Genomic DNA, 11,385 nt, shown 5'->3' on the forward strand with positions numbered 1-11,385 from the left:
GGCTACAACTTCATTTATCCTTTTTCATATCTTAATTTGGCTACTTACTGTCACTCTTAAAATCAGCAAGCATCTATTAATGTGCTTACCTCTGCTAAATGGATGCCAAAGGCTGGCTACTCCTTCCTTTAAAGAGCATCCAATCTATGTGAGTAATAAAAAGTCATTGTCCTAAGTGTTGTTTTTACATTCAATGTTGTCAATCTCCAAGACATAAAATTGTCAGCTTAAACTATCTGCACTTATATCAGTTACTGTTTTTTCCATTAGGAAAATATTTCAGGAGTAATTTATTTGGGTGACTCCTAATAACCTAAGCTTGCTTCAAAGGTGTGTTTCATTGACAAACATTTCTAACATGGAAACAATCTGGTTATGGCCAGATAGTCAAATTGATCTTAATTTTGGAGTGTTTTGATGAATAAATCCCAGTATTTGAACAATGTGAGGCCACTTACATAGCTTACATGATTATTGACATAGTGGCAGCTTTATATAGTCTGACATGTGAAAATATCTGTAAAATCAGTTGCTCAGTTGGGACATATACATGTTATTGAAATACAAACTGCAAAAGCACACACACTCCAAAATACTCTTATATTTAGAATACCGTATGCACGTTCCCAGTTTTTTTTTTTTTAAGATTTTATTTATTTATTTGAGAGAGACAGCATAAGCGGGGCAAGGGCAGAGGGAGAAGCAGAATCCTCAATGAGCAGGGAGCCTGAAGCGGGGCTCGATCCTAGGACCCCAGGATCACAACCTGAAGGCAGACACTTAACTGACTGAGCCACCCAGGTGCCCCACACATTCCCAGTTTTATTTCATTCATAGAACTTTACTTTCCTCAACAGATAATCCCCTCTGATTTCCCTCCCATTTTCTCTGGCACATCCCACAATCAAAGCCTTCATTTGAATAGTTAGAATTAATCATAAGGGAATTAAAGAAATAGGCAAATCATGTGTGCCCTACACAGCCTGCCAATGTCATTCTCCCTACTCTATACCCTCTTCTGTTTCTATTCCTAATATAGATATAGCCCTATCTCCCTCTCACTCAAAAGGTGGCCAGAGCACTGAGGAAAACATAGCTAAAAGCAGTATTACCAATCTCTGGTTTGAAAGAACTATTCTCTCAAGAACTATTTGCCATTTAACAGGGATGAAAACTTGGTGCAAAAAAATCCTTTTTCTCTACCAGTGTTAAGATGACAATGCACTCCATGGTTAAATACATTTGTGAAACAATGGATTAGAGGAAATTGAAGATACATTTTTTTTTTTAAAGATTTTATTTATTTGACAGAGAGAGGCACAGCGAGAGAGGGAACACAAGCAGGGGGAGTGGGAGAGGGAGAAGCAGGCTCCCCGAGGAGCAGGGAGCCGGATGCGGGGCTCCATCCCAGGACTCTGGGATCATGACCTGAGCCTAAGGCAGATGCCCAACGACTGAGCCACCCAGGTGCCCCGAAGATACATTGTTAATTGCAGAATTTCTCAGGCCACTGGAATGTCCCAGTATGCACATTCAAAACTTATTTTACAGAACACTTTTTCCAAGGAACATACATGCTACACAATACAGTTTGAGCAGCACAGTACTAAAGAAAGCAAGCCCTGGGAGTATGAGCTCTGGTTTTTCAGGTATTGGCCATCAGATAAAAGAAGTTATGAGTCACTCTTCATAATGTCCCATGTGCCCACCCATTTACTCACCTAGCAACAGACATGATAACTATCAGTCACAGGGCACCCACTATGCTGCAAGTCTTACCAAATGCTTTTTCCCCTTTTCATCATGAGGTACAAAGAGATCTTGTAACGGAATTAACTAAAGAATGAGGAGCCTAGATTTTTATACGCACCAGATGAGAAAATTATTCTAAGGAGTCATAAAGTAATAAAATATTTGAAAATAATAAAATAAAATATGAACATACTTTTTAAATGAATCTTCTATATTTTCCTAAGAAGAAGCAGAAATGAAATGTGTGTTAATTGCTAACTTCTCAGCAGACTAGTGTTCACAAAAGAAATAGAAAAGCTCTCCCTTTCTTTCCATAATTACTAGTGCTTTCTAATTAGTCATAGATTACTCAGAACTAGAAATTTGCTTAGGAGGACTTTTCTATTATTCTTCTGACCCTCAAAGATCTAGGTGAGACATTGTATAGATTTAAACTCGTTTGGGAATAAATTGCTTAGACATAATTCAGGCAATTCTGAAAGTATCACTAAAGCTTTACCTATACAATTATATCAACTATTATTTTTACCTATATGAGGATATTAGAAATGCCTTCATCACAAAAGTTAAGAGACTCTGAATCAACTCCACTATGATCCAGTTTCTGTGTGTGTGTTGTTTTTTTCTTTGGGGGGAGTGGCAGAGGGGATGCAAGATAATATATGGATAATATATAAATCTTCAAGAATAAAGAAATGAAAAAAATAATGTTTTTATTTTTAAATATCACATAAAAACAGAATTCTCAAAATGGGAGAAAAGTGTTCTTTACCCATTAACTATTTTCCCTGAAGATAACACACAATTTCACATATAAAATCATATAATTTGTTTCCATAGCAGATCATAGGTTTCAACAAGTTCAATCTATAGGGAACACCCAGAGAAACAGATTTGAGATATTACTGTGTTTAATACAGCAATCAGAAAAATTAAACAGAACTGAAAAAACATTTATATAAAGCTCTCCATCTTGAGATTCATAAGTATGCGACAACAGAAGTGCTGAGAAGGAGCCATGTAAACACATTCCTTCTAATAAAAGTGAAATTTGAATACTATCTCCTGCTGAAAGTAATAACATTTGCCATTTGCTAAGCACCTGCTATGAATGCTCCAGGCACTTTACAAACAGAATTACATTTAATTATATCAAAAATAGGTGTGTTACCTATTTCAGATATAAAGAAACTGGATTTTAGATGAGTAATTTGCTCAGTCACAGAATAAGTGACAGTTCCCATATTTGAGTTGATATAGATAGATACAGATATTGGTATAGATAGTCAACAAATGTGGACACATTTAGTTGTCTTTAAAATAATATTTATCAATGTTACATTGGAAAAATGTATAGGAAAACAGGTGAGAGATTAGATTAGTTTGACTGCTCTGTAATACAAATAAAAATCTTGATATATTTTAAACTGCAATTCTATATGCATATCCAAAGATCTACCTTAAATTTCTTTTAAAAAGGCACTGCATGCTTTTTTTTCATTGTAACATCTTATACAGTTTAATACTAAGTAATAAAACATTAGATATTTTCCTTCCTATAATTTCAATGTAAAGGTCACAATTAATGATTCAAAGAACAAATTTTGTAAGAAAATTCATTTACATGGGAGGACATTTTAAATACAGAAAGCAATATCTTATTATATTTGTTCACAGAACCACAACAGGAAAGTTCAACTTTCATGTGGTTATAACATGAATGAGTGGAAAGTTTCCAACTTTATCATTTGATTTAAATAAACCAAGTTACTATATATTTCTTTTGAAACCTAGACCTTTCATACACAGAATTTTCTACTCAAATTAATCCAATAGAAGATTTAAGAGCATTTAAAGTTGACTCTCCCCAAATAAGTATATAAATATAATACCATTCCAATGGAATGAAAGGCATCTATTTTTGTTGGTGCAGATCCAGCAAATAGGAGATGGCTCATGAGCCAGAAATTCTTGGGATCCTGGCACGAGTCTGTTCCAGGTGCCAACAGCTGGTTCAGTGCCTTCAGATTCCCCAGCTTCCTGATGGTGATATAATAGCAGATCCCCCTGACCAGTCATGAAAACTGGTTTCCATAGCCTTGTTAGGAAAATGATTCCTGATGGCCCAGACTAGAGATTGCTCCCAAACCCTTTACATCAATTAGGTAAAAACCTAATTTCCTATATCAAACTTCTTTCTGTTTAAAATGGCTAGATTGCTTTCATTAAATGCCTCTAAATCAGGTGTTATACAACATTCCATTTGTTTCATGGAAGAAGTAGATAAAATAATCTCTAAATGGAAGTGGAAGAATGGAAGAATATCTAATAATAAACAAGAAAATTATGGAAAAGAAGACCTCTTGGAGTACTTTCCTTAGCAGATACTGGCTTGGACATAAACACATTAGCGGAACAGAATAGAGAAATCAGAATTCAGATTCTAAGATATATAAGACTTCGTCGTATGGCAAAGGTGGTACAGTCGACACCTGCCCAATGTGGGGGTGAGAGGCACCAGCCTCCCATGCAGTCGAAAATACTGCGTCTAACTTGTGACTCCCCAAAAACTTAACTACCAATAGCCTACTATTGACCGGAGGCCTTATCAATAACATGAACAGTTGATTAACACAGTTTGTATGCTATATGTATTATATACTATATTCTTACAATAAAATAAGCTAGAGAAAAGAAAATGTCAAGAAAATCATACGGAAGGGAAAATACATTTACAGTACTATACTGTATCAAAAAAAAAAAAAACAAAAAAACACCCATACATAAGTGGATCCACACAGTTCAAATCCATGTTAAGGGTCAACTGTATTTCAATTTACTGGGAAAAGTATGGTTCATTTAATAAATACTGATTTCTTAACTGCTGTCCTTATTTTGAAAAACTTAATCCCCCAGGGGGACTGAGATAACAGCTAGTAAACTATGCTACTTTTATACCTCCGCTTCCTCTTTTACTAAGATAAATGTCATAGGCATTCTCTCACTCTGTATGCCCCAATTTAAATACATTTTAAAAATTTGCCAAAAACAGTATGTAATCAATTTTTAAGTGAAAACACACTACTAAAAACATTTAAAAACACTACTGTTATAATTTTATAGTTAATACAGTTTTACAACTACGTAATTCAAAATTCTAAACTTAACAGTGCTTAACTCTTAGAATATTAATCTTTGAATGAATTGTTTCCTCATCAACTCTAGGGACTTCAAGTTTAGAGACGAAAATAACTGGATGGATTTTCTTCAAATTTCAGTAATAAAGCAAGATAATTCCAAATATTCTTATCAGGAGGACTACTAGACTTATATTATAAGTCACCCTATTCTCAGTGCATGAAAGATATAATTTACAGATTGTTTAACTTTGGATGGAAGATGCATTGCAGACATCATTTTAACAATAACTTTCTAAAAGAGAAGGAGATTTACAGAAACAGAAGAGGCAGTATTTGAGAAATAAAGGCAGAATAGTCCAAAATCTTCTTTTCCTCCAAAAAAAGAGAAACTCGTTCAAACTAGGTCACCTAAAAAGAAGGTAATTGTAAGGATACTACAGGCATTTTATGGCGACCAGATCAGAAAAACAAGTGCAGCTGGGTCTCACATGGGCTGTAAATGAAAAGTCAGAAACTAAGACTACTCCCTTTCAGTCCTCCTCAAGTCCCTCAACTCATCTTTCCAATCATCCATTGTGGACAAGGGTCAACTGGCTGTCATCCTCTATTGTGTGTCATCAAACATTACCCTTCCACTGACAACAGTCTCATTCTCTTTTTTTGAAAGGAAAGGCTTTGTTGAGTCCAACAAATCTGCAAGAGCCAGACAACACTCATTGTTGGCCAGTAGGCAAAAGCAGCAAGCTGTCTCTGAATCTAGTGCCCGTTCTTGACCCAAGTGACTGTTTCCAAGAATCTGAATGATACATGGTTTGGGTACAGATGGACAGGACATGATAAAGAATGGGTCTCTGGTCTATAGAGAGGTGCCTGGAGTAGTGAAAGTTCTAAAGTTTTATTGAAAGTGATGAGAGAATTAAGGAAATTATCTCATTAACTGAAATGAAGGTGGAATTTTGCTTCAATTTTATCTCACTGACTTTCTTATTAGTGACCCAGTAGTTCACTAATCATACTAAAATGCAGTTGTCTCCTGAGATTTTATATCAGCCTATTAAATCGAAATAAAATGTGATCAACCAATGAGGAAAATGTGTAAATCTTAGGGATTCTTCACACAGTCTCAAGAAATACTGTACAGTTTGTCATTCTAGTGACATGATTTTATAGAATCATACCACTTTGATATGGTATGTTTCTTCCCCACTCTCTATCCCTTCCCTAAAAAGATATGATGACTTAGAAGTTACAGCTTTAATAGTTTAGAAAAGCTCTTGTAGGAAAAGAAATAACACAATGAATTACTACATACTTTCATATAATTGTACTGAACAATATAACTTCTTATTCAAAGTAGGTGCTAATCTTCTGATGCTCTCACTTTATCAAGGTAACGTGATATCCATATCATATGAATTGAAAGTAGTTAACACAATAAATGCAGTCTTAAAAGAAGGCCAGGATTTTAAGTGGTCTTGGCACTATGTTATTTTTTTGAAAGTTAGGCATGATCCTTCTTATGGCTAAGTTAGAACAAAAAATGAATGGAATATTGATCCTTACCAAAGGGTGAGACTTAGTCTTCAGCATGGATCATAACCAAAAAATGAGGCATACATTAAATGAAATTCCAAGTCAGAAACTGTTTTTATACTTTTTAGAATCTCTTTATAAAGTGGAACACATTAAAAATGAAAGCATGGGAATTACGAATACAGAAAAGCAGTATAAGAGCTTAAAAGAAAGGAAAATACGACACACAGTGTGATAAAACATAACTTATTTTAATTAACTGGATACACAAGAAATCTTATAAAAGACCACAAGGGATTGAAAAATTACTTCTCATGATTACAAAGGGAAGTGATCTTTTTGGATTATTTCAATGTGGAGCACTTGAAAACAACAAAGAAATTTCTGTTCAGTGGTAAATGTCTAAAAAAATCATTCTTTTTCTCTGAGTGAAAAATAAATACAAGAGGGGTATAATTCCATATAATATCTGATATTTTTACCACCTGGACTATTTCAATGTCTGCAGTGAAACTTAGATACTATTCTTTATATTTAGAACAGCAAAGAATTACAAGGCCATATAACAACTTATTTTTAAATAATAACTTCTGCAATGTTTGCCCTTCCTATTCTTATTTCATAGCTGTATCTGAAATTACTGTAAGATATTCTATAATATATAAAATAATAAAATAGCAATGTAACTCAGGCAATCAGGTGACAGTTATTTAAATTCTTAAAACCTGCAACTTATATTTGGCAGGAATAATATTCTTTATATTGGATTTTTTTTTTTAACCAAGCAGTAAATATTTTGGTAAAGTAGCTTCTCTATCTTCTTATAATTCAATGAAGTATCCCGTAATTTTCAGCGTGATCCTTACTTTTCCACATATATTTACATACGTATTTTTTAACTGGGTCACAACTGGTACTCTGTGATACGGGAAAATAAAACATGTTCTCATTTTTGTCCTATTAAATTCCAATTTTATTCTTTCCTGTAAATGCCCTAGTCTAATGCCCTTTTAATCAATTTATCCTTAGTTCTCATTGTGGGTTCTTTTTTTGCTCCTCTCAGAACTATTAACCATAATATTTCTCCAAGGATATAGCAGTATCTTTCTACAGGAAGCCATATTCCCTCATTTGTTTCATGTGGGAGCTTGATGGCTTCATTCAAGTTTTCCCCCAATTCAACAGAGTTTGTTTTCTCAATAAAAACTATCTTTTATATGTAAGTATGGCACCATTGACCAACGACCTAAGAATTAAAATAATGGCTAACATGTATTAAGCAATTACTATTTGCTATGGCACCCTGAAAATCACTTCACATGCATTTTCTCTTTTAATCCTCAAAACCACTCTCTCAAATAAGTGTTGTTGTTCTCTCCACTTTCGCTTTTTAAATGGATAAACTGAGATAATGCCAGATTTAGTTATTTATCCAAGATCAAACAGCAAGTAAGTAATAAAGCTAGACTGATGTGAGGCAGTCTGAGTCCAGAGGCCATCATAAGTAGGGCATGATCACCTACAATCTTTCAGACTGGTGTTGTGAAAAAATTCCCTCTGATATTCCAAGTATGCACCACATACACTGCCGTTTAAGTCTAAAACTCTTAAGCAATTAGATATTGTAGAATTATTCCACGTTAAAATGAAAGTGCCCTAAGAGACCTACCTCTCTTTAAAATCTCAGCTTAAGTAACCTTATCGGAACATCTCCAGCTGGTCTAAAGGAGGCAAGTTTTACCAGTCATCAGAATAGAACCAGGGTATTTCCTTGGAATGAGAAATCAAGGTTATTTGCTATGTTGGAAGAGTGCTCTCAGAATAAAAAGCTTCAAATCTTCAAGAACTTCAAGACAAAGAGAACTATGATGTCCCTCACGAGTTATATATAAGCATCTAGCATGTGGTGAAACAGGGTAGGTGCCTTCTCTTTTTAAACTAATAATTTATTTAACTCTCTTCATCGAAGGCATCAAATAATGTTTATAAAAAATACAAAAACTATGGAGTGGGGAATAATCTGCGCTTTAATAAATAAACAATCCTTATTGAAGGTAGCAGTTAAAATTAAATTTGTTTTTAAAATCACTAGTTTTGGGATAAAGCAAAGGAAAAATTTCTCATTTGGACATCGGAGGACAGTATCTAGTTAAATATAAACCAGAAAAATACATTCTAAATGGAATTTTCATCTATTGTGCAACATTTTTACATTGTTTTAGTACAGGCTATCATATCTTTCCTGCTTCCATTAAAAGACAAGTTGGATACTCATTGATCTTTCTGGTGGCACCATACACAGGTATCATTATAATATACCATACACCTACTGCTAGATATATAAAATCTTCATAGGCATGAAACTGTTTACCGTTTTATACTCATATTACTACACAACTTTTGTAGGGGAATAAAAGATTGTTGGTGAAGTGATGAATAGATGATCTTCAAATAATGATTAGTTATGGGACCATGGGAAAATCACTACTTGGGTCTCAGCTTTCACTTCTCTAAAATGAAGTCGGATTAACTTTACCACAATGTGTCATGTTAAGCTAAAATCTACCATGCTGTGGAAACGCTTGTCCAAAGCAGACAGAGAGGTCACACAAAAAAGTTCTCCATATGTTAAAAGAATTAATCAGAACTAGTTCTCATAGAAGACTACTCATACCCAGGACTAGGCATGGGTTAGTATCAAAAGATAGTTCCTTATAAGAAAAATATTTCAGGGGTGCCTGGGTGGTTGGTTAAGCATCTGCCTTTGACTCCGGTCACCATCCCAGGATCCTGAGATGGAGCCCTCCATCGGGCTCCCTGCTCAGCATCTGCTTCTCCCTCTCACTCTCCCTCTGTGCTCTCTCTCTCTCAAATAAATAAAATCTTTAAAAAAAGAAAAAAAGAAAAAAAAATTCATTACCTTGGCCAAAGGAGGTAAATGAAACAAGTGATAAATACCATATTGGGAAGGACAAAAGTAAATGGGGGAAAAACACACAGAAGGAAGAGGAATAATCAGAATGAGCTAACTAATGAGTTGGATCACCTATCTAATGAGTTGGATCACCTCACTCTAGCATTATTCACAATAGCAAGTACCTCAAAGTATTCTTGACTATCAAGTGGAATAAAAGTCACTTTCTGGCTAAACTGTTCAATCAAGAAGTTTGAACAAACTGTAGCCCATTCTGTTGAAATAAACTGTTAGGCTGAAATCACAAATGTTAACATACTAAGATATCAAGGGCTCTAATTCCTTTCTTGTCTTTTAAATCGTCACTAACATACTTCCCATTTTAAAAAAGGCAGTCTTTTAAAATCTATGTATTAAAAATAAACACTAGCCAAGAGAAGCAACATTACCTCAAAAAATGCTGGTAAGCTATGAGAAATTCTATTCAGCAAATTAGTATTTTCACTCAGATTTTCTTGTTGCATTTCTCACCGTGAACAACTCCAGCAATCTTAATACCCAAGCGAAGGCTTTTTCAAAATTTCAAAACTGAACACTTTATAATCATTATAAAGTTCACAAACGCATTTGCAGCACTCAAAAAGAACGAGTGCAACTGCCTTAATGTCCATTTGATCTATAAATCCATTTACGTATTCAACAACATTGACGGTTTCTGCTTTTAACAAGTTAGCAAAATCTGCGGAGTGAGGAGGCTCTACACAGAGTAACCCGTCAGATCAGCGGATCACAGTCCATCCCAGCAATTTACCCGGTTGGATTACCTGCCGGGCAGATAAACCGGACAAGCGGTTTGCCAATAACACGTGAACAGAATTTTTAGAATTACGCATGACCTTAAAAAACGCGCTTAACTTTAAAACCCGTCCCGAGGTGATTGGAGAAACTGGAGGCCCCTACCCCAGGTGCTCTGGAAAGTTCCAAGCACTCCGAAGTCGGCGGTCCACGCGGGTCCGAGCACAGAACGCTCCCACCTCGTCCCGGCCAGACTGCCCCTCAAAGACGCCCGCCACGGAGCGGCAGACCGCGGCGGGAAGAAGGGGCAGCCCTGGTGCCCCGGTCCCCGAGGCGCGCTGGCGTCAGCGGCCGCAGCGCAGTTACCGCCGAGGGGAAGGGCGCTCGGTCTCCGCCGAGCCGCCGAGCCCCGGAGCCCGGCCGGCCTCCCCCTCCGGCTGCCCGCACGCGCGAACACCCACCTGGGGGCGCTGGGCCGCCGGAGGCCCGCTCCCAGCTCCCGCCCGTGCGCACCGACGCCGCCGGCAACATCGCAGCGGCCGAAGCCAGGCAGCCTGCGGACAGATGCCCGCCGAGCCTCGGACTCCGCTGCCGGAGCTGCTCCGCGAGCTCGCCGCTCGGCCACCGCCCCTCTTCAGAGCACCTCCGGCGGTTGTGGCCAGCGGGTCCGGAAACGCAGCCCCGGGGCTCAGGCCACAGGGCCACCGCCCGGCCTCGCTGGGAGCCTGAGGAAGTGAAACTGCCCTGGGGCTTGCGCTCGCCTGCTTTCTAGGCTGCTCAGGTTTCTCCTAACACTTTCTGGTCCTGTTCCCTCCACCTTTTCACCCGGAATACCTAAGAGCAACGTTGCCTGTTACTCCAACTCTTGACCCATGCTAGATCTTCCACCATGCCCCCACTTCCTGGAAGAAATAGGGATACCAGAAGGAGACACTTGCTGGGAAAGGGGAGAAATAGATACATAGATCTGGTTATTTAAAGATATAAAGATGCAGATGTAGACATACAGTTGAATGTTTTTAATATTTCATTTTGCCCAGACTTTGTAGCCTATAAAGTGATTTAAAATCCCGTATAAAATTTATTTCCCTCTCCTGCTCCAAGACAGTACTGGTTCCAGGAAAAAATTAGATATGGATTGAAATAGGTTCTCCAAATAAGAGTTTACTTTGCTTGCTTTGAAGACAGAAATACTAAGACTTTTCCCAGAGCCTTAATATAAATGTCCGTTCTCTCAAGATCTCTAAATCA

The 11,385-nt window shown here is 37.1% G+C and overlaps 1 protein-coding gene across 1 annotated transcript in view; it reads right to left on the reverse strand.

Moving 5' to 3' along the window:
- The window catches only part of BANK1 (B cell scaffold protein with ankyrin repeats 1), a 281,977-nt gene extending 271,054 nt beyond the window's left edge, over nucleotides 1–10,923 (reverse strand). Inside the window, exon 1 of the mRNA XM_081813132.1 lies at nucleotides 10,596–10,923. Coding sequence (XP_081669258.1) covers nucleotides 10,596–10,665 — 70 coding nt within the window. The 5' untranslated portion in view covers nucleotides 10,666–10,923. The remainder of the gene's footprint in view (nucleotides 1–10,595) is intronic.
- Nucleotides 10,924–11,385: the final 462 nt, after the last annotated feature.

This window comes from Leptonychotes weddellii, chromosome 2 (genome assembly GCF_054177405.1).
Source record: "Leptonychotes weddellii isolate Sample4059 chromosome 2, ASM5417740v2, whole genome shotgun sequence".
Taxonomy (NCBI): domain Eukaryota; kingdom Metazoa; phylum Chordata; class Mammalia; order Carnivora; family Phocidae; genus Leptonychotes; species Leptonychotes weddellii.